General features: G+C 38.1%; 1 protein-coding gene across 1 annotated transcript in view; it reads left to right on the plus strand.

Moving 5' to 3' along the window:
* VCAN (versican) overlaps window positions 1–24,744 on the plus strand; it is a 93,832-nt gene that overhangs the window by 16,591 nt on the left and 52,497 nt on the right. Inside the window, exons 3-6 of the mRNA XM_075180463.1 lie at window positions 11,151–11,528; window positions 12,390–12,564; window positions 14,928–15,055; window positions 21,774–22,067. Of these exons, the coding sequence (XP_075036564.1) occupies window positions 11,151–11,528; window positions 12,390–12,564; window positions 14,928–15,055; window positions 21,774–22,067 (975 nt within the window). The remainder of the gene's footprint in view (window positions 1–11,150; window positions 11,529–12,389; window positions 12,565–14,927; window positions 15,056–21,773; window positions 22,068–24,744) is intronic.

Consider the following 24,744-nt stretch of genomic DNA (forward strand, 5'->3'; position numbering starts at 1 on the left):
CAGATAGGACTATGGTTGGAATCAAACCCACATTAACTACTGAGCCACCGTGCTATATTAAGAGTTATTGTCTGCTTTCCTGCACTATATATATTCCACATATTCCACCTATAGTATACAATATATGTGATTGTGAAATGAACACATAAATTGCATCAATAATATTACTGATGAATCATTTACTGCGTTTTCCAGCTATTCAATTATTATTCCCAGAAAGGTCTCCTCTTGTCCTATTTAAATGTCCTTGTTGTACCACGAAAGACCACCCAACAGCTGGTAAACGCTTTCAAGTGTCGTAGTTTAATACCAGCTGTGGAAACCAATTTGCTTAAACCTTTTGTTTTCTATAGAAACTAATGAATAAATAAATAGCAGCATCAGCTTTTCTAACATCACGTGAAGTTCAAAGTTTATAATGTGAAGTCTGAATGTCAGTTTTGGAGGTAAACTAGCGTACACAGTAGGCGCTGTGTAGTTAATCCTCACAGTAGCAGTTTAGGCTGTGTCCTTCTAGGGCTAGTTATTGGTCATAAAGCTGAGCTGAAGTGTGCAGATGGAATTTCAATTAGCTTGGTTTTCAATGATTTATAGAGAGTCTACATCAAGTAATTGATCCCTCAGCACCTAATACCTGGTTAACATCCTCCTCCTTACAGTATAGGAGTATTCACCACAATCCATCTGGTGAAAACACTGAGGCTTTTGTTCAGATACAATTTATTACCTACAAGACCAAACCCCAGTTATTTTCCCATTGGGTGTACTCTCTCTCTCTCTCGAAATGCAAATGACAAATTGTTACATTCTGAAGTGTGAAAATTCAATTCCCAGTTATTTAAAAATAGTGAACTGTTGTGTGTTTAGCTGGGGAAATTGAAACATTTCCAGAAAGAACACATTACTGGCATCATTTCTTATTTTCACGAAGCAATAAATGTGTGTGTGAAAAGGATTTCTGATTAACCAGAGTAGGGATTAGCCAGACATGTTAATGCAGACAACTATAAACCGCCGGAGAGTAATGCAGAATTTATAAGGAGAGGTTAGACATTGTGGGGTTTTGCAGTTGTTATTTTAAAATAACATCTAAATTGTTTCATGACCACAGTGTTTTGGAAATAATGGACACCAGGCATTTTCCTTTTAGAGTATTCTACAGTGCACTGGTCCATTATGGCGAGCAAGTGTATAAGTGTAGACATAAGTAGAACATAAACTACCGTATATACTCGAGTATAAGTCGACCCGAATATAAGCCGAGGCACCTAATTTTACCACAAAAAACTGGGAAAACTTATTGACTCGAGTATAAGCCTAGGGTGGGAAATGCAGCAGCTAATGGTAAATTTCTTTAATAAAAAAAACTTGTCTGCTGATCCACCTCCACTGTGTTTGCAGGAGAGACTGACACTAACATCAAATAACACTAACACTTTTTAAGACACTGTGGTACACTATTCAGAAGAGCATACAACTCCAAAACTTCAGGACAAGTCAGGCAGAGTAAACAAATACTTAGAATACCAATTTATAGGAAATAAAACTGTAACCTTCATGATCTGCACTTGTACAGAAATGTTCTAGAGCTCCATACAAGGCTGCTTATAAACAAATGACTTCAGTACTAGTGAACAAAATGCAGATGCTGCTTAAAAATTCATACCAATGATGCTGGCTGACATGAAGAAGCCATGTGGGGAAGCGTATGTGCCTTATGTCGCAGGTCCCCATGAAAACATGTTGCTATTATCAGCGGGTTAAGGATGTCCAGGAAATAGGTAGATGTAGCTATACATTTCATTATCTACTCAGCATTTTCAAATGTGAGCAGGAATTAGTTTGAGTTATACAAACTGCATGAGAGAGAGAGAGAGAGATCTTTTACTAACCTCTGCAGTGGAACACAAATGCTGAACTTCCTGTCTGTGGAACGCACATGCGTTCCACTGTGGACATTAAGAGCTCACGGATCAGAGACCAGGTAAGTTCACTCGTGTATAAGCCAAAGGGGGGGCTTTTTCAGCATAAAAAATATGCTGGAAAAAGTCGGCTTATACACGAGTATATAAATATGATGGCTGCATTGTTGTGTTGGGCATTGAGCATAGTTGAGACTCTCTTAGAATGACTGGAAAAGTGAACTGAAATTCTGAAAAGTGGATAATCTCCTGGATTCTGAGAGAGTCTAGCAATCACCCTGAAGAAGGGCCAGACAGAGAACCTGGGGGCGAAACACAGAGTGATGATGTCATTTGCTTGTTCATGCCTTATGACACATGCCGCACCTCTCAATTACCCTCCGCATCTTCCGGAGGGAAAGTATGAAAAGTCATTGATTATGTTATGGAGTTAGGGTGGAGCTTGTAAAGAGTTATGATTTCTCTCTATAGATCAATGAGGAAAATAATATACAACATATATATCATAAACTGAAAAGTGTTTGTAAAAGAGTACGATCTGCAGCGGTGTTCCAGCAGATAATGTTTAATGTTTTATTTTTCCAATATAATATAATCCCATAACCTCCTACTTTCCTTTTAGGATAACCCCACCCTTTCATGCACCTGTTATAGCCTATAAATTGATTTGAGCAACTACCAGTTCTTTAAATGTCCAGGAGCTCCCAGATTTTGGTAAGACTTTCAGGACTCCCGAGAGAGCAGGTAATTCTCCCAGAAGGGCAGGTGCTGTGATGATGCAAATCACATCGTCATATGCCTTGCCCTGCCCTGGCATGAATGGTGCCTCAACCAACGCAGTGAACATTGGGGGGCCATGTAGGGTTGGGCGCTAATTGTGTTTTTGGTATATAATATGCTTTTTTTGCTTCTGTGCACTAGTTTTGGAACTAGTCTTGGAACTGCACAAGTGCACAAAACACTCGTTTTGGAACTAGCATTGTGTGTGCTTGTGCAGAAGTAAACAAGTGTATTGTATGACAAAAATGCAATTTACGTCCAACTCTGCATGACCCCTGAGTGGGTATTTGTTAAGCAAGTCATGCCCATCTCGTGTTTTTATATCTCCCAGAAGAAAGCTGTGAAAGGTCAGAAAGTACATATAACCCATTGGGAGACAGTAGAGAATCTGTCAGGTACTCCATAATCTTGCTGCTTGCTGGTGTCTGTATTTTCTTTTGAAAGAGGAAGTGTGGGCAAGGGAATGTGCCTGTTTCTGAGAAATCATGAAGATCATAATAACATCAGGGTGACAGTTACTATATATTTTTTTTGTTCACACGTACTATATATTTGTTTTGTTCACACGTTGAAGATGGTTTTGTCCTGTTTTACATGTTGTGATTTTCATTGTAGATGAAGATTGTGTGCTGTTGCCTTGATTGTAGAAATGTTATCCAACAGGGTAACAGTGTGACAGCTATTTCCCTGTTGTCCATGTGTGATATTGTGCTTACACAATGATACCATTAAACTTATAATGAAGTGTACTAGACTGTCCACTCCACATAGATATCACAAGCCCATATGTTACTTTTTATGGAAATAACTTCAGCTATTGCAACAGTCCATACCAAACATTTGTTTACAGTCTCTAGGGAAGTCCTATTATGGGAGGCATCTACTTTGCCAGTAAGTGCCATTAATGCCTGGAAATTTCTATCAGACTCACAAGCAGACTGAAAGTGATTTATAAGCTGGTTTTGTTAGAAGAAAATTCAACCCTCTCATTTAAAAAGAATTTAGTATTTCATCAGCTTTATCTAACAATAGAAGGCTTTTTGTTGCCAAAGTGCTTTAAACATTAAGATCAAGCTTAAAACTTATTTTGGTTGTGCTAAACTTATTTCATTTTGCTTAAAAAAAAATCTGAGTGGATGATTAAATTACAAGGGATCACTTTGCAGATCATTAATGATAATAATATAAAACAAATGGTTCTTTTTGTGTCCCCCCCCTATACGGAATCTTGGTTTTAAATGGTTTGTTTCATTGCCGAGTATGGGTACATAGTATGAAAGATAAATGCAACAAATGTTGCAGGTATCAATCTGCCTACAGCAGAAAAGGTGAAGTGAAGGTGAAAATATTGGCTATGGATACTCTTTAAATGCCACGATGGCAGACTCTATTATCAGTGATCATGAGCAGATTATATCACCTATGTCACTCTTGCAAAAATAATGTGAGTGATAGGCTGCAAGTGCTTGTATCCCTTTCTCTGCATTGGTGTTATACAGCACATACATTGTCATTTCTTCCTTTTACTCGGGGGCAAACACAGGATTCCCCCCCCCCCAAAAAAAAATAGAGAGAGAGAGAGCGGCCGTGCATGCGCAGCAGCTCCATTTCGGCGATTCTGCATTGTACAGCAGCCGCGGCGCTGTCAAAGAAGCGTCCTCGGCAGTGCTATTGTAGTACAATACAGCACCACTGCGGACGCTTCTTTGACAGCGCCACGGCTGCTGTACAGTACCGTTCGTTCACGGAGGGGAGGGGTTTCTGGAGAACCAGAAACCCCCCCTGCATGCGCCCCTGTTACTTATCAGTGAAATGGAAAGTTTAAACAAATGAACTCCCATAAAGCAAATCTAGCCACTGCATAATCATACCTTGTTATGTGGAAAGAAATTATATTGGGCAAAATACAACTGTTATAGGAATGTGTAATGCTTATAGAAATCGAAGGCACTGTTACAATAGTTCTTGCTCTTTTCTCTTGTGGTAAATATACTTTCAGGCAGTTGAAGCTGAGTCTGAACCCCTAGCCTGAGATTAGAGATTTTTTTTTAGACCCCAGTGGAGTATATTAGCGATGAACTGTTTTCAATGGACAATAATTTTAGACCTTTTCGACTTAAACGTATATTCTACATTCCCTCATAGCCATTCCTTTTGTTACGTCATTAGTACAATGTGCTAGCAGTGCTCATTATGAGTTAGCCAACCCATTATTTAGTCTATGACTTCACTAAAGACTTCACTGAGGCATGAGACACTTATACTTTGAGAATTGATAGACCCAAAATTGGTTTGGCCCGTAGAGTGCCTCATGCCTCAGTGATGCCACTAGTTCATACTGAAGTAATAGGGTAAATGTTGATTAACCTCACAATTTGGCTACTTCCACTGTAAATATGCAACATATTTACTTTAAGTATTAAAGAATGAGATATGTGACCTGTGGGTGGTCAACTGTTCCCCTTACTTTCCTCAGCAGGGGTGATTCTACCTTCTAAAATATTCCTATCAAATGTTTATACCAACAATAAAAATTGACATTGTCCTTAAAACCAGGCGTTAGTTATATCACGTACCTTTATTGGCACTTTAAAGAAGCTCTCCCATGAAAATATTTCCAATTTTTCCTTGGTTTGCTTCTTCAGGCTGCTATTAATTATTTTGAATTCTACGCAGTTTACAGTGTGATGTGACTACCATGGCCACTACAGTCACATGGCACATGATGTAGTGAGCAGAGAGATTTGCAACACCCCTGTAAGCTCTCTCTGCACTGTAAAAACACTTTTTATTTCTTCGTCCTGGCCTTTTGGCTGGAGCACAGAAACATTTTATATTCCACTGGCGATTATCTCAGGGCCTACGAGGACTTTTTTTATTTTCTATTTATTGAACACTTAGGGGGGTATTCAATTGTTAGCAAGATCCCCGGAAAATGAGCGCTCAAAAAATATCAGCGTTAATATGGTAATTACCTGCTGAATTTCATCTCGCAGCTTCCTGAGCTGCGAGATGAAATTCAGCGAGTAAACTACCGTATTAACGGTATTTACGCGCATATTACCTTATTAATGGTAATATTTTTTGAGCGCTCGTTTTTCCGGGGATCTCGCTAACAATTGAATACCCCCCATAGCACTTAGTGCTATAACCCTTTTTTTTCATTTGTTTGTGTTTGTCTTCCCTCACGTCTGGAGGTGTTTGGGTCCAGACCTTTATGGGCGACCCTCTCTCCAAGTTGTTGGAGGCTCCCTCCTTGTGGGGGGAGCTGAAGAACCAGTCCTCAAGGGAAGCTTTGGGTGAACTCAGGGAGAATGGGGCCCATCCGAGCCTTGCAGCAGAGGTGACCTGAAGATCCATGCCTCCTACGGGGCCTTTTGGCTCCTGAGGTTGAGTATGTCAAACCTCAGCTTCAGCGAGACCCTTGTCCTTCTCTGGGGCCCTCTAGCTCCTGCTAGATGGGGAGGAAGGGCCTCTTTCCCTTTAGGGAAGGGTCCAAAGTCCCAGACCCCCAGCACTAACTTTTTGTAGAGCTCTCAGTGATTGGAAGCACTACACCTCAAGCTTCAATAATTAAAAAAAAAGTTTAAGGGGGATGTCTGGGACCTCCCCTCCCCACTTATAATGTTATCTTTACAAATTATTATTAATTTTCTATTGTAAATCCTAACAGTTGACGTGAATCAGTATAGCTGACTTAGAAGCTGAGAACAGGCTGATAGAAAACCTTTTTGAGTTGGATGTTGTAACTTTGTTTTATATTGCTGCATATAATTTGCTGCTATTTCTATTGTAGTCAGCTCTATTAACTACATGTTGGACTAGCTCTGGAACTTTGTAGTGAATTGATCATGTACAGGTTGGTTTAGCCATGTGAACATAGGAATGTTTTCATTGGCTACAAGCTAGATTATCTTTGCAGATATTCTAATGTCCTTACTGGCTGCACGTGAATATAGTCCTTGAATGACCTAGAACTCTGATTGGCTGCACAGTTGCTAAAACACAGATGTGGGAAACCCCAATACAGTAGGTGTTAACTTCCAGTGAAGGAAGCCTTCAGCATGTAAAAAATGGTTTCAATAATTATAGATATATCTGGCCTAATTCATTTAGAAAAGTAAGGAAAAAAAATTAGTAAGTTTTCTCCCGGACAAAATCATGTTACAATGCAAGGGGTGCAGATTAGTTTATTATTTTGCACATAAGATAAATACTGGCTGTTTTTTTATGTAGCACACAAATACTTGATAGCTTTATTTGTACACTGACATTAACTGTTGATCTAGGACATGCTCTACCCCAATTATAAATCTGTCCTCACTTTTTAAATTGACCTCTCCCTCCAATGCAACATGGTTTTGCCAAGGTTCAAAGGTACTCATTTTTTTTCTTTACTTTCCTTAATGAATGAGGCGTATCATGTGTATAAGAATGGGATTACTAATAATATAATTATTGTGCTGCAGTTAAGGAAAAGGAATCAACTTCTGCTTGATGCTAAGTACAAAGGCTGAACAGCACACACAGTAAAATAGCAATGTGTATATAAAAACCATGGTACAGATGGATATGTGTATAATCTCTGATGTTAATGTTCTGTTTATACATCTGCTAATGTTGTGTTTCAAATACTGGGAAACTAGGAGACTGACTTAAAAATTAAAGAATGAGTTGAGTCATTAAAGAAATTATATTAAATATGTGTAGCATTTGTTGTGGAAACATTATTTGTTTCTTGTCTGAGAATCCACTTTCTCAGGGCTTTGGGGAATAGAAGTGTAATGTGAACATAAAATTGTGGGTTTTGCTAGTGATTCCCTCTGATTTGTCTTAACATTTTTCAAAGATACTACATCATTACGTGTATCGCTGAATAAAAACCACATGTGGTAGATTGGATTGTTTGCTGTAACACAGATGTGAGTGTGGCGTAAGTACTGAGCTCCTGGTTCTGTGTATCCAGACGTTTTCCTTGATGTGGACATTTGTTGTCCTGCCACAAAAGTTAGTGGGCAAACATGACACAAGCTAAATGTTTTATCTTATTAACAGAGCGCTAACCCTAAAGTGTATGTTTTATTATATAAAAGCTCTACATGGAGCAGTCACAAGCCTACATGCATAAATGATAGGGGAAGCTTTTTCTCCAGGCACTGCAGAAATGTTTACCTAAAGTTACTGACGCTAACTGAACATCAATTACAGGTGTTGAACACATCAATAAAGAAGTGAGAGTAGTTCTTGGAATATCATGTACATTTAATGAGATACCTGAAGAGCAGGAATAGGAAGTTAGGTGGGAGAGTTAGATTACAGTAATAAATAAATTAGTCAACGGGAAAGCAATGCTTTATTGGAAGAAACTGATCTGGTAACATACGTCTAGGCTCACCAATGCTTATCGTAAAACGGAGATGAGATCCAAGGAAGATGTAGTCTTATAGAGAGGGTTACATAGGACTCCATGGCACTGTTAAACAATATGTGGCTGCAAACATTTCCTGGGTAATACAGTAAAACCGCCAATTTTTGCTGGCATCTCTATGAGGTGTCTTATCACGCATGGCTTAGAACAGACTTCACCGGTAAATCAATTCCCACCAATAATAATTTAATTGAGGTATGAGGTCTGCATATGAAACAATATGTTTATAAAAACAAAAAAGTATGGGTTCAGGGGCAAACTAGTGCTCTGCTTTGCCCCTAGTAATATTTGGGTAGGGGCTTCCACTCCGCTCTTTTGGTATTGCGTTTCTGGCCACCCTGACTTCTGGACCAGCCATCACACCCTCTGCACCCTAGGTGGGTTCACTCTTTAGTGTTGATCTAGATTTATTGAATTGTGCCCTCTTGCAACTTTTTCTAAATAGCTCCTTTATGCGCTTTTTAATTACATTTGGTTATGACACAGCTCTATTGTGTTCTCTGCATTGGATCCATATGTATCCATATAAACGTTTTGAGTTGTAACCCAGGGCAACAAAAAGAAACAACTCTAGTTAATAATGACAAAAAACATGGCTGTCAAGCAGAAAAGTAAGCTGAAACAAAAAAAGCTATGTGTAGAAGCTGCAGGCATGGCAAGAACAAGCCAACTTCAAGCCTTCTAAGGGGGAACAGTCTTAGTAAATCAGACCTAGGGGCCAGTAACTTGGACTTATGGTAAAGTATAATAATAATAATAATAATAATAATAATAATAATAATAAAGTGTGATAGATATCTATTGATATAGTTCATCTTTGTCATTTTCAGCTTTAATGTATATCAGGAAATGAAGGTCAGATTTGGAGTTATATAATTTTGCTGCTGCTGTCACCTATATGCACTTTCTTTTGTATGGAAAAAGCATACAAGCTATGTAGAGTTCGCATAAGGATAGCAGCTCTGCAGCTGGACATATTTGCAGACACTGATAAAAAGTCTTGTAGTCACAGGTTTCAGCAGGAAGAGGATAGAAAGTCCACTTGAATTATTTGTAGTATCGTTGTTCTCCTTGAGGACGTCTCTGGGTCCTGAGGCTATAAAGGAAATCACTTTCACAAAGATTTTGGTAGACGACAATAAGGATTATTGTTTCATTCGCTTACACTGTGCAGAGTAGTTAAACCATTATCCAAATCACTTGGCAGCTCTTACTTACTTCCTATACATTCCAGACAAATATGATGTAATTTGTTGAAGCTAAGTGGTAAAATAATGGAACCACGTTCTTTTGATTTATGCAGTATAAAGGATTTTATGTGCATACATACTGGGGTTCATTTAAGACGGGCAGTGCACGTGCAACACAGTGCAAAAGTTGAGATTTTTTTTTTTATGCCTGTTCTGAGTGTTTGTGACCAAGGGCTATTTGTACAGTGGATGATTTAGAGCAATCAGTTAAAGCCGGCCACACATGCTGCGATATAGCAGTATGTGTGTTCCAAAAATGCTCTGGATGCTAAATAATAACCCAATCATAATAAAAAAAAATTGGTGGAAAATGTTGGAAAATGAGGGAAAAGTCTAAACATTTAAAAATGTCAAGAAAAAGAAACAAGGCCCGCAAAGCAATTTGTAGTTCACCATGGCAGCTTGTTGTATAAAACAGTTTGTTCCAGCATGTAAAGTCCGCACATTTTGGATTTCCTATGTAAACTCCATTTGTACAGTACAATGTTAACTTGAGTTAAAAAGAAACCTACTATTATCGCAGCTTTACTTCAGCAAACAAATCCAGTTCTGCAAATTACAACTATAATGTTTTCTACCTATCTCAGTTATAAGAAATGAGTTGCTGTACAGAATGGATGCAGTAATACTACACACACAACAAAAGGCTATTTTGGAGCATTATGACAGTAAAAAACACTGGATATCATACTTGTCATCATTGGCATCACAGGGGGCAAGGGGCTGTATTGAGGGGTGGCTGGTTGTGCTAAGTCCTGCCCCCACCCACATCACTAGGGAAGTGGGAGGTATGCAGGAGGCTGCATCACTCTCCTGGGAGTCCAGGGCAACTAAAAATGGGCGAGTCTTCCGTACATTCTGGGAGAGTTGGCAACTTTGCTGGATATATGTTGTAGATAGCGGAGTGTAAAATCAGGGAAACGGTCCATTGAATATACAAAGGTGTGTGGTGTTTGTATGTTCTCCCTGTGTTTGCGTGGGTTTTCTCCGGGTGCTCCGGTTTCCTCCCACACTCCAAAAACATACTGGTAGGCTAATTGGCTGCTATTAAATTGACCCTAGTCTCTCTCTCTCTGTCTGTGTCTGTGTATGTTAGGGGATTTAGATTGTCAGCTCTAATGGGGCAGGGACTGATGTGAATGAGTTCTGTATAGCACTGCGGAATTAGTGGCGCTATATAAATAAATAGATGATGATGATGATCATGATGATGAAGGTGCCAGTATACCATGATAAGTTTATCATGGTATACTAAATTTTACCTTAATGAAAATCTATGCATTCCATTATGGAACATTTTACATATATTCCTTATACACATGGGTATTATATTATACAGGTATAAATATATAATATCATATGTATTGCTTTTGTAATATATACTGTACTCTGATATGACTTCTAATATCCATATTAATCTACAAAATATATAATAACATTATTACTTACAATAGACAAGTTTCAATTTGAAACAATACAAGTTGGATGATCCATAGATCCAACTGTGTTTTTACCTTCACTGACTGTTATACATTCCATCACAGATAGATTCTAATATAATGTCATGTGACACAAGGTACATCACTACTCTCCAAACATTGTAGTGTGATTTCTAGGAAATATAACTTCTCTCCATTTATAAGTGATGACATCACTACACTCCAAGCATAAGGACACATTTTACGGGTTATTTTACATAGATTCATGACATTTGTGTATTATATAGTATATAAATGAACATATATAACATATTTTTCCTTGTCCTTTCAGTTAAAGTGGAAAGAAGTCCTCCTGTTAAAGGATCCCTATCAGGAAGAGTGACATTGCCTTGTTATTTCTCAACAATACCTACGTTACCACCGAGTTACAACATTACAAATGAATTTTTGAGGATAAAATGGACAAAAATTGAAAAAAGTCGAGACGGAAAAGATCCAAAGGAAACTACAGTTCTTGTGGCTCAAAGTGGTGGTATCAAAATTGGCCAAAATTACCGGGGTAGAGTGTCTGTGCCCAGCCATCCAGAAGACATTGGGGATGCATCATTAACAATGGTCAAACTCCGTGCCAGCGATGCTGGTGTGTACCGTTGCGAGGTACTGTTTGGCATCGAGGATACTCAAGATACCATTTCTTTGGATGTTTCAGGTAAGATTGGTTGCTTTGGAAGAATTAGCGCCTCAAGATTAATTTGCTGTAGCGTGTTAAAAATGTAGAATTTTGCCCACATGTACGACTAACTACTTGTTTTTTTATGTATTACTCATGGTAGATACATTGGGCCAGAATCAGAGTGAAACGTACACCTATTTGCATAGAGTATCTTCTTGGCACTTAACGACTTGTTATGCCTGAAGTGGCATGATGGGGGAGATAAGGGGGTTCTAAAGTAGACAATGTGCAGTAAGACCGTGTTCAATAAATTGCGTACGGATTCAGTCTGGGACATAGTGGCAGATACGGCTGAACAACTGGTTTTATATGCAGGTTGTCAAGGGCAGGTGTAAGTAGCAGATGGTGATATGATGACGGACACCCAACCTACCAAACTTGTGAACCGCTTGTAATTAGAAGTTTGCAAATAATTAGCAGAGACTTACTGAGACTTTAGTAGTCGCTCAGTCATAGATTACAATTTGACGAACATCTTGTAACAAATATAAAAAAAATAATATATCTGGATATATCTTCAACTCTGAATACGACATACATATGTATACACTTTCTTATGCTTCCACTCTGAATCAGGCCCATTGTGTCTATTTGGCTGTACATGAGGATTGAATATAGTCATGAAGCAATATAACACTGGTAATCTTTTAATAAAAAGTGATATACATAAATATATTGTGCAATGATTACACATGGTAGTAACTCGTTTTACATATACAGCCAGGGTTTAAGCTTTGACACATAGTACTGGCATAATTAACATTAAAGTATTGAATCTAATGAACCCACCAAATTGTAGGTGATGTTAAACTGTATGTGGATTTCCTGATTTTGTAGGAGTCGTGTTTCACTATCGAGCATCAGTAGACAAGTACATCTTAGATTTTGAAAGCGCCCAGAAGGCTTGCATAGATAATGGTGCCAAAATCGCAACCCCTGGACAACTGAGAGCTGCCTATGAAGACGGGTTTGAGCAGTGTGATGCTGGTTGGCTGGCTGATCAAACTGTTAGGTAAACACCTAGTAATTGTGAATACTTCTGAACTTTCATTGTTTTTTTTATAAAGCATACATATACCTCTATTAATATGAATTAGGAGTTAACATATGATAATTGGATAGTTCGGTGTCCTCTTGTGAGCCCTGTATACTTTAAAGCAGAAGTTTATAACCTGTAGGTTGGGACACATATGGGGTCTCACAATCTGTTGTTGGGGCCTTCTTACTGTCAAATATTCAATATATGTTAGTGGGAACGGCCAGCCTCAGAATAACAGTGCCCTGAAACTTGAGGTTCCAGATAAAAAATGTTGAGCAGCACTGCTTTAAAGAAAACCCATGCACACTGCTGGCAGTCACTTTGTGGGCTAAATCAACATTCATGATTTGCACACTATCAATTATCTATGAACCAGTAACATTGCTGAGTCAATTCATGACCAATATTTGCGAGGTGTGACCAATATTCATGAGGTGTGACCAATATTCATGAGGTGTGACTAATATTCATGAGGTGTGACCAATATTCATGAGGTAGTGGTCACTTGTAAATTGATAGAAAATTTCTTCCTCCACTCTGTGTAGACAACATGTAGCCATTTCCATCTCAGCCTGCTTTAGCTTCATAAGCATATGACAGGTTGTTCTACACAGCAATAGGAAGAGCCATAGAGATAATAAAATTAGACCAATGAGAAGAAATATGGAGACTTTTGGGAAATGCTCCCTGGGAAAAATATTGAAATGAGCCTCTCTGAAAGGAAACTCCATTTACATAACAGCCATGTGAGCCAAACCCCATCTACTGGGTTATTTAGATCATTATATGTCTTCTACTGACATTAAACATCTACCTGCAGCCAGATCAGTTTCATCCGAGGCATTGCCCGAAAGTTTCCCTATCATTACTCATTGCTGGGTGTATCATGACTCTGATCTATGGGAAGATAAGTACTTTTAGTAAAACAATATAAGATGACAAAAAGGGGGTACATCTTCCTTTTGGCTCTCATCATGTGTAGATCTACCTGCGCCCATGAGGTTTAAAGACACCCTATGGAGCTGAGGCTGCAACACTTTGTTCTCTGGCTGGAGGTTAGGGTGCTGAAAACTAGAAGTGCCTGTACAATATCCTATCAACAGGAGAGGATTGGCAGTACATGGTAGAAGGTGGATGCTTATGTACACTGATAGGTATTTTTAGTTTTTTTTAAGCACCCGACCTTTTGACCTAGAACAATTTTTATAAAAATTGACTGAAAGGCTGGGTCATTTATAGGCATTATTTATTTATTAAAACACCCCACTATATGACCCCCATTTGTTTTATTTTTGGTGTGCCACACTTTTGTTTTGGCTAGGGTAGCAATTCGGACCATTATGGGCCCCTCTTCCTAGTCTACTGAAGGTGCTGTGGTCTTCAAGCTCTTATGTTCCTTAATATTCTGAAGGCTTTCCCTTTTTTGGGGGGACAGATCCCTAGCCGGGTCTCCAATAGCCTCGCATGCTAGGGGGGTCTGAAGACCCTTGTCCTGTAATGGGTCTTATGGTTCAGGGGGTTGGGAGAATAAGGCAATGCCTTCTTTTCAAGAGAGCCCAAAGACTTTATTATCCTGTGCGCACAATGTGCTATTTGTTTTGCACTAAGCATATAGGACATGTTTTTGGATTTAAACATTGCACCTTGTATGGGGGGGGGGCATATATAACATGGTTAATTCTATGGGAGGGCTTACATATATTGTACAATGGCTATATGTATTTGTAATTTTGTGTTTATATTATTTGCATATTATGCATATGTGAATAATATAATGTGGCAATATATGTTTGATGAAAGGTGAGAGGGGAGTATTAACTAAAGTTCAAATGTCATTTGACCACTGTAGGATGACTAGTGTACTGGATGATATATTTAAATAAACCAGTGCTTTAAATGTGCTGTTCCATCCACCCTGCACTAAAGATGTGATTGTAAGGGAGTTGAGAAATTAATTAAACCACCCTCTTCTGCATGGTACATCACAAGGTTTTCAGTCTTTGCAATATGTTACAGCCAAGCTTTTTAAATATAACAATTAGCTGTCTAGAGCAGGGCAGAAGTATGTACTTGTCCTGTTTTATTTTTTATGATCCAAGATAGTGGTGGATTTTCCAGCTGTTTTTAAGCAGCTCACAGGATGCTCTACCAGTTGAACAAACGTACTTACACCTCATGTTTGTTATAGTTATAGGTCATCAGCAGATGGGCTGTGTAGGTCTGAACTATAAGCCCCATAGTTGCATATTGTTGTATAGTACCATAAATTGGAATGACACGTTGATGACAGTCTGTGGATATTTGCTAAGTATAAATAATGTGTTTTTTTTGCCAAGATATCCAATCCGCAACCCAAGAGCAGGCTGCTATGGTGACAAAAAGGGTAAAGAAGGAATACGAACCTACGGAAGGCGTCCAGCAGAGGAGAAATATGATGTATACTGTTTTATGGATGACCTAGATGGTGAGATTCTAAAATTGTGTGCGTTATTTTAAAGTCCAATGTGATATGAAGGTCAGGAAGCCTTGCAGTTTAGTGCACTTCATTTATGTTAAGTGAAAAACAACAGTTGACCCAACCCTATAGTTATGTGGTTAGCTAGGTCTCAATTAAAGCAGAATGTGGAGGTAGTGAAGTTACAAAACACTATTCAGGTTTGCTGCTTTATATAGCATTTTCAGTTAATGGGGGGCTGCTGTATCCTCTGATTGCTGCATTTGTAGATTTTATTAAACTAATCTTCTTAATGGACAGTCAAAAATGAATTATCTGCCCATTGCTTACCCACAGATCCCCAGTGCTCTTCATTATGGCATTGGTACAATAATAACCAGTTTGTCCATTGGAAGGGACGGTACCTCCTCCCATGATATATAAAGTAACAAACCTAAATAGTCTTTTCCAACTCTGTTACCTCCACAATGCACTGTCACTCCAGGATGTCTATGACTAATTAAGAAACTGTAAAATTCGGTATATGTTCCTCTTAAAGGGGAAATCTAAACAACTGCAGATTTCTCTTACTTCCAGCTAAGTATGTGACAACCATCTCTATGGAGACAGAACCAGCTGTTTTATACATTGCTGTCAACTGTCCTTATGCTATGTACAAATACAATATACATGACATGATGGGGATTGCAGTGCCCCACAGTCCGCCAAGACGGTGTAGAGCATGAAGCACAGTAATGTACTAGCTCAGCGGCTTAAAGTGTATTTGGAAGCTATTGGAAATTATTGGCAACTATCTTTATTACTGTTTTGTATTTAGCAGCAGGGACAATTATTCACTAAATATTGAGAAAGGGAGTGGAGCTGTTACCTGTGCCATAGAGACAGTTGACAAGGAATCATTTAGCTGGAAGTAGGAGATGTCTTCAGGTGAAAGGTGTTCTCCTTTACGATTTTAAGGGGGGATTTCAGTGACTGGCAATGTGCTGTCGGACATGACCTTGATGTGTGCCACGCACATTGCCGGCCACGATGGCAGAGAAATCACTCAAAATGAGCAGAGATTTTAGTGAAATCTCTGACGCAGAATGTTCAGGAGACGCATCGCGTCCAATTGAATTCCCCCTAAGTTGATATTAACACATTATTACTTACTGGCAATGGGAATCATTGTAACATTTAATACTGGCAGAAATTACAGTACATTGTTTAAAAATAGATTCTTGTAAACTATTGCAGGAGGTCAAGTAAGGTTTTACAGGTAAAAGCTAACTAAAACTACAATAAAAAAGGATCTTGGGAAACTGGCAGAAAGAAATTGAAGTTTATATTATATTTGACAGCTAAAAGCTGGATGTGCTGTACTCTTTAAACAACCACCTACTAAATAGCTTTGTCTAAATTAATACATCTATTATTAATATGATAGGTCTCCCATGTGCCTCAGGTTTCCAAGGACTATCCTGTTTTTGCTGCTGGGCATGTTTAATTTTCAGTACTTATTTTCCTAGAATTCAATCTCCAAATGTACGTAGATTTGCAAAATTGGGAATAGCTTTTCTACTTTTATAAGCAAACATGGTTGAGGCTGTTATGGATTGAGTCAAATTTTTTCTTTCAAAATTTTAGAGTACTGATTTAACATTCTAATTATGGAAAAGGTTGCAGCTGCTCCTCTTGCTGTAGAATGTAGCCTTTGCATGTAACCCATGCTCTGAGTGGATTCACTGGAGATCAGATGTATTCTTTTAGCTCCTCAAAGACCCGTGCAGCGTGCCTTTACCTAAAATATTCCCAGGCCATTAGAGAAATACTCTGACTGCTCTGGGGTATGTGAACAGGGGAGGGCTGGCAAATTTTAGCTCGTTGGCAAGATTTGACTCAGAAGTCTAATTTTAAAGAAAAAAAAATGCAAGTGGCCCAGTGACCTAGTCCAAGGTAGCACGCTATGGGACTGGCCTGGGGGGCAGATGCCCGCCTGCCCCCCAGCCCAGCCTGCACCTGTATGTGAAAGACTTGTGTTCTCCTGGGAGCGGTGAGGAATTAGAGAAAATAGTCGAGCTCTGGCATCAGGGGCTGGCTGGGCTGGAGGGCACTGGCCCCCCGGGCCGGGGTCATAGTGGGCTACCTGGAGGTGACTTACTGGACCATGGGCATTTTCCTTTATAGTGAGATTTACATGATCTGCAGAAATGGCTGCTGTGCGCAAGTGTGACAATAGAAGGTGCAGGGGGGATGGCGGCTCCAGAGCTGAGGGCAATGACAGGGCCACTCTCCCGGCTGAGGCCCGAGATCCCCCAGAAGCTTCAAAAGAGCAGCGTGGAGACCTCTTCTGAGCGGTGCATGCAATTATAAGGATGTTTGAGGTCAACACTTAGGGGGAGATTCAATTGCTTGCTTTGTTTTGTAAATGGATTTGGAAGCTTAATGCTGATGGCCCCTAACGGCCAGTGTGAGCAGGTATCATGACCACACGAACAGACAACAATCACTCTGCATTATCTAACTGTGCCACCTCTATGTTTTGTCAAATTGGACATTAATCTTGTCACCAGGTGCTCACACCAAGTGGCAGGACTGGCCTGTGTGTGGCTGCTTTATGATCCTGGGCTGTCACTCATTTACTGTGTATATAACAGTAGTGCTGGTGTCCCTGTGCAAGATAGAAAGGTATGATCAGACTTATGCTCTATGTTAGGGCTTACATATTTGAAGCGGAGAACAACAAATATAATTCAGCTAATTAAATAACCACTATGAGTTAAATATTTTCTGCGGCAACACTAGGATTGTCCTGCAAAAGCACATATGGGAGTTCTTCTGCATGGGCACCTAAATGATGGTCTGAAAACAAGGCCCTCATAAAAGAGCCAGAGAAAGCAGCTTTCCTGTATTGGTCACTTCGCAAATAATAGTGACAGTAAACACACTTTTGCTGCCATGTACAGAATTACTGCTAAGATACAGTCTAACTCAACCTATGTATAGCTGAGATTAATAGTATCCGGTTATATTGTTCTGGGAACCCCAAAAAGGCTATGCAATAGAATGTAATGCATATCTGACAATATGGGGGTTCCAGAAACAGATTCTGGGAATCCAAATAGGTCCAAATACACGTCACTCAGCTCTACTCTAAAGAATACCCTCATTACTAAAGGTATCGGAATTCGCCCGCATACCGCAAAAGTGATCATAAGCAGAAGTGAGTGACATTAGGGTGAAGTGGCAAGTGAATCAAGTGTTGCGTTGGAACAGGCAGAGGTGTGACGTTCCGGAGGTACAATCATTGAATCCCACTTTTGCTTTTCCATTCCGTGTCTGTGTACATTCGCATTTCACGGAACTTATAGTCTATGACTAGAGCTAGGACGACAACGGTCAAATTATTTTCCTATATGGCATGGTTGGGCTAGAAATGGGAACACGTAAGGCTAAAATCTGCCATAAAAATTCACAGCCAATTGTGGGATGAAGAGAATAGAACATATTTGAAAATGTATCTGATCTCTAGTCATAAGCATGAACAGAGGAAGGTAGAAACTGCCTGGAAACTAGTACTGAAATTCTAAACTGTACGGCATGTAACATTTTGCAAGCCGTCTACTTCATTTTCTCCTGGCATCATAAAATGCATGCATATATGCTTGGGGATAAATAAAGTGGCAACCTAAACAGGTGGGATAATATTAATAAGGAAACATGAAAGTAAAATGTAACTCCAAGAGCTTAAGGTTTGACAGACTTTTGAAGAACAGGCTAATAAGACAGCGTCTAGAGCTTTCCAGAGAGATGATTGTGAATCAGCCTTTGTCTGGAGCAGAGAGCCTGGCTCATAAGTCTAGTCTGTGGTATTTCACAGCCATAAAAAAGAAACCTTAAATAGTCAGGTGTTTTTCTTTCAATTCTATAGTGCATATACACAGAACAGGAAAATCCTGTCAATTCTTTGAGCGCTGACTTCAACCTGGATGGAAAAGGCTGCCAAGGTTAACACACACGGCATTATTGTCTGTAACATAAACACTGTCATGGTTTCCATTTTCTGGACTGCAATGACAGAGTTACAACGTGAGGTTCCATTGCATGTGTGCTCCGCACTTTATTGTACCAGGCTGATTTCGCCCAGTTACTCACAGCTCCAGCTATGAAAACATTTGTGGGGTTTTTTTTCTTCACTTTTTCTTTTACTGATATCCAGGAAGTCATAACTAACCAATATCAAAGTCTGTGTATATGTGATTTAATAACCTCCTAATAATCAGTTTTTAGTACAATGTTATATATTAAGAATCATGCCTGGTTATTGAATTACAACCTGCAACAGTCATCAGATATGAGATGACATCACAGCCACAGTATACTTAAGTTCTTCATACAGGAAGTAAAAACCACAAAGCATTATATGTGGTTAATATAAGGAAATGTACCTGGGCTGCAACATCATTTACTAAATGTGTGCAGAGTGTCAGGTTGAGATTCTAGTTCTGACATACACGTGGGTGGCCACATTGGCCCGAGAGCTGGACTGCTTGCAGAACACATCAGGGCCTGTTTAAACGGTTGGAAGTAGACCACACACACAGACCAAGAGCAATTTTCTGACCACATTTATGAACTTGCCCGATAATGATCTGATCATTTCAATTATTACTGGGTATAAATCTTGTATCGGGCCACACAGAGAGCAATATTGGGTCATTTAGACAAGATCATTGTTGTAATTGCTGCTTATGTTGCCAGCTTATTACTATTTTATGTCTAGCTTACTTCAGGTCATACACTGATGCCCACTAGCACTGATTACCAATTACTAAACTAAACTCGGTAGTGACAACCATCATAAAGCACTTTCATGATTTAAATGGGGAGTTCTCTTTTTTTTTATATAGCCCCCGTTTATTTTCATCTACCCTCCATATAGAAATTAGGGTGGTAACTTCTCTGTGACCCTCGGTTACCTAGAAGTAGGGAGCAGCAAGAAACTGGTTGCTCTGTGATCTCACAGTGCGAGGACATGACGTCGGCCCATGTTTCTTTTGAGCTCTGTGGAAAGGGCATTGAGCAATCCCCTCTCCTCGCTTTGTGAGCTCCCAGAGTCCGCAGTAACAGTACTCCTGCCTTCAGGTAACAGGTAGAGTCCCGGGGGAGGATGCACATCTGCATGATACTTAGGGTTGGTGGAAAGGATAGAAAGAAGTGGAATTCTGCAAATGTAAACTTCCCCTTTAAAGAAGAGTGTTGCTGTTTCTAGGAGATTCTTTTTTAAAAAGTGATACTCCTTTTTCTGTTTTGTAAGCTACTGTTGCCATTGCTGTGCCTGGAGAACCTAGATAATACCGCTATATCATATATAACACTATGATAACAATTACCCCCCCCCCCAACATACAAAAATATTATTTATTTTATTGTGAATATACTGTTTATGCAGCACGATGCACACATTTTAGGCCCAGTTTCCCAGGCCATTCAAGCTTACAATCTAATGTTGGTGCCTCTGAACTGGGAAACACGGTGACTTGTCCAATTTGCTAAAACTGAAATTTGATCCAGTCTCTAAAGCAAATGTGCAGCTGCCAGTGCATGTAATCACTGAACTTCTCATAGGTACCTTAGGACAAGGGAAATTCATTATTTTCTACAGTTTTTTGACAATTGGCAAAGCATTGCAAAATATATGTTTTTTCAGTTTACATATTATATTAAAACATTGTATCGTAGTGACACTTCAATGACACACTGATTAATATCAGGTCATTGGCAACTTTAGAACAATCACAATAGCATTGTTCAGTACAAAAATAAAAAACAAAAACACTAATGATGCTAAATAGCTCAAAGTCTTCACAAGTCTTATTGCCTATTGCTTCAGAGGCAGTGAATGGCTGACACCTCCAAGTTAATCCATTAAAACTGGATTTAGAGGAGGCAAATCCTTGTTTTACAGAGGCAGAATAATGCCACCAAGACCCTTAATAAAAGTAAGAATTGAGCGTTACTAGAGCGGATTCTTTAATCATTGCATTTTTTTCTACTTCTTCTTTTTGTCTGAATCTTATTTCAGAAAATGAAGGTGTAACCTGGTATTTACACATGAGCGCCCCAGTCACAGTTACCAGCAGTTCCTGGAGAAAATCCCTCAGAAGCAAAAAAACCTCATTGTTGCTGTTTGTGTGGTGGGATGGTGGTTTCAGAACTGCTTAGAGGCAGTGGTTTATTCGGTGATTAAAGCTGTGACTGAGGCAGCATAGCAAGCAAAAGAAAAGGATAGGTTTTGGTTGTTGAGCTGCTTTGCTAAGATTTTTACATTACCCTAAGAAACAGCCTTTGCTCTGTGTCATCGATCCTAGTCCAATTGATACAATTTACCAAAATATGGATTTCCATTTGATATTTATTATTATTATTATTATTATTATAAATTAATGATAATAATAATAATAATAATAATAATAATAATAATAATAATAATAAATATGAAATGGAAATCCATATTTTGGTAAATTGTACACTGTGGTTCTTACATAAAATACAATTCTGAGAGTGTCCATAACTAGTCTCAGACAAGCACAGTATATTATTCAGCCAGCATGTGTAACACAGCTCATCTTCCAAGTGCTTTTAATTAAAAGATCTTGTAAGTTTGCAGTGCAAATTACAATAAATATTTTGGTAAATTTGTATAGTAGCGAGAATGACAATTTCATTAATTCCATTTTTTCTTCAGGTGACCTATTCCACCTGTCTGTTCCCAAAAAGTTGACATTTGATGAGGCTAAAAAAGAGTGTGAGAAAAGGAACGCAGCCCTGGCGACGGTTGGAGATTTGTATTCCGCGTGGAGGAAAGGCTTTGACCAATGTGATTATGGCTGGCTGGCGGATGGCAGTGTACGTTATCCTGTGTCTTTGGCGAGACCCCAGTGTGGAGGTGGACTCCTTGGAGTGCGGACTAAATATCGGTTTAGCAATCAAACATTCTTCCCCCAGCCAAAAGAGAAATATGATGCATACTGCATACAGGGTAAGTTAAAGACAAACATAAATAAACCATAGCAGGCTTTAAGATTGTTCTCTGCACATATTAATACAGTTCTTTTATTTTAAAAACGCATATGTATCTCATTCTCATCTATCTATTCATTCATATCTATCTATCTATCTATCTATCTATCTATCTATCTATCTATCTATCTATCTATCTATCTCTATCACATATCTATCTATCTATCTATCTATCTATCTATCTATCTATCTATCTATCTATCTATCTCATATCTATCTATATTTATCTATCTATCTATCTATCTATCTATCTATCTATCTATCTATCTATCTATCTATCTATCTATCTCATATCTATCAATCTATATTTCTCATTCTCATCTATCTATCTATCTATCTATTGCATATATATTTATCTATCTCATTCTCATCTATCTCATATCTATCTATCTATCTATCTATCTTATATCTATCTATCTCATATATATCTATCACATATCTGTCTATATCTATCACATATCTATCACATATCTATCTATCTATCTATCTCATATTTATCTATCTCATATCTATCTATCACATATCTATCTATATCTATCACATATCTATCACATATCTATCTATCTATCTATCTATCTATCTATCTATCTCATTCTCATCTATATATCTCATATATATCTCATATATATCACATATCTATCTATATATATCACATATCTCTCTATCTATCTATCTATCTATCTCATTGTCATCTATCTATTTATCTTTCTATCTATCTATGTATCGCATATCTATCTATCTATCTATCTATCACGTATCTATCTTTCTATCTATCTATCTCATTCTCATCTATCTATCTCATATCTATCTATATCTATCACATATCTGTCTATCTATCTCATTGTCATCTATCTATTTATCTATTTATCTATCTATCTATCTATCTCATTCTCATCTATCTATATATCTATCTATGTATCGCATATCTATCTATCTATCTATCTATCTATCTATCTATCTATCTATCTATCTATCTATCACATATCTATCTATCTCTCACATATCTATCTATCTATCTATCTATCTATCTATCTATGTCTCACATATCTATCTATCTATCTATCTATCTATCTATCTATCTATCTCTCACATATCTATTTATCTATCTATCTATCTATCTATCTCTCACATATCTATCTATCTATCTATCTATCTATCTATCTATCTATCTATCTATCTATCTATCTATCACATATCTATCTATCACATATCTATCTATCTATCTATCATTGGCCCAGGAGAAAAGAGCAAATTTACCTCTTAAACCAGCTACACAAGAACTAATCAGTTCCAAAGCCAATTAATTCCCCTAGGAGTTTATTTATACTGATATGTTGTATGATGATGAAAATAATAATCAAACTACTCACAATGAACTGTGTCTAAAATTTGAACCAGTCTTCACACCGCCTCTTGCTATCATTATTTCCAATCAGACGTCTAAAACTATGGGCCAACTAATTCTTCATTAATGGCATAATGGAGAAAACTTGTGAACTCTTTCAATGCTGGGCATGCAAACAAACTATAATAGCTTAACACATGCCAATGACATACAGGATCAAAGAGTTTATTCCATGTTTCCATTGTCTGTAGTTCCAAAGTTGACCTAATTTCTTTTCACACTTTATCGGATGCTTTTTGATCTCAAACATGTCAGATTACTAAAATGTTAGTATAGAGCTCACTGGTTTTCAGACAATGTAATTAACAGATAAAATATATATATTTCCAGCTTGAAAATTGAAAGTTTGTATTTTTGTTAATAGTTCAATGCATAGATAGAACAATGGCATAAAAACACAATTTCATACTATAATTTACACAAGCTATACTTAAGGCCTGTGATCCAGATGTTAACAAGATGATGTCACCTTTTGCAGCTGTTAACAGTAAAAATCCTCTACTCCTCCCTTGATGAATAAATGACTCCCTATGACCTTTAATTTTAGTGTTTGAAATTCTGTTCAGCTGAAATATTAGTTACAGAAACTAATACACACAGTTTTCAAGGGCTTCTCTTTTTCCAAGTCATAAGTTATATGCTAGGATAATTTAAGCAATATCAAGAGTACATTGATATTATTATGCCATGTGAAGTACTTTTCCATATCCAATCTGCCGTATGTAAGTAAGAGTAAAAGGGTCATTTACAAATTGCATGAATATAAAATCCCAATCAGGGTGAAAAACTATATTTCACCTCTGCAAAAATACAACCTACACCCAAATAATGCATTGCCATTATAATGAATGGAGAGTAAAGGGTTCATCACTTTTCATAAATTGCATCTAATTGCATTGATACAGATGAAGGCAAAACATATTTCCATGTCAGGCAATTGTAAATTTAAGCTTATAGGAGAAAAATCTGATCCCATCCTGACATCATAAATGGTGATCAAACTAACTCACTGGTTCAATCACCTCATAGAAGTGTTTGTTTTTCATTAGCATGACATACAGCCCATTTAGAAAATCTGCAAAAAGTATCCCATATGCCTAAACAAGGTCTGATCCATGCTCATTCTGGGTGAGGTCACACCCCTTTTGGATGCCAAAAACCAGCACTGCTCTGGGAAAATTGAGAAGTATTTGCAAGTAAACTTAAATAATTGAAATTTAAATAATTAAAA

The sequence above is a fragment of the Mixophyes fleayi genome, chromosome 1 (genome assembly GCF_038048845.1).
Source record: "Mixophyes fleayi isolate aMixFle1 chromosome 1, aMixFle1.hap1, whole genome shotgun sequence".
Taxonomy (NCBI): domain Eukaryota; kingdom Metazoa; phylum Chordata; class Amphibia; order Anura; family Limnodynastidae; genus Mixophyes; species Mixophyes fleayi.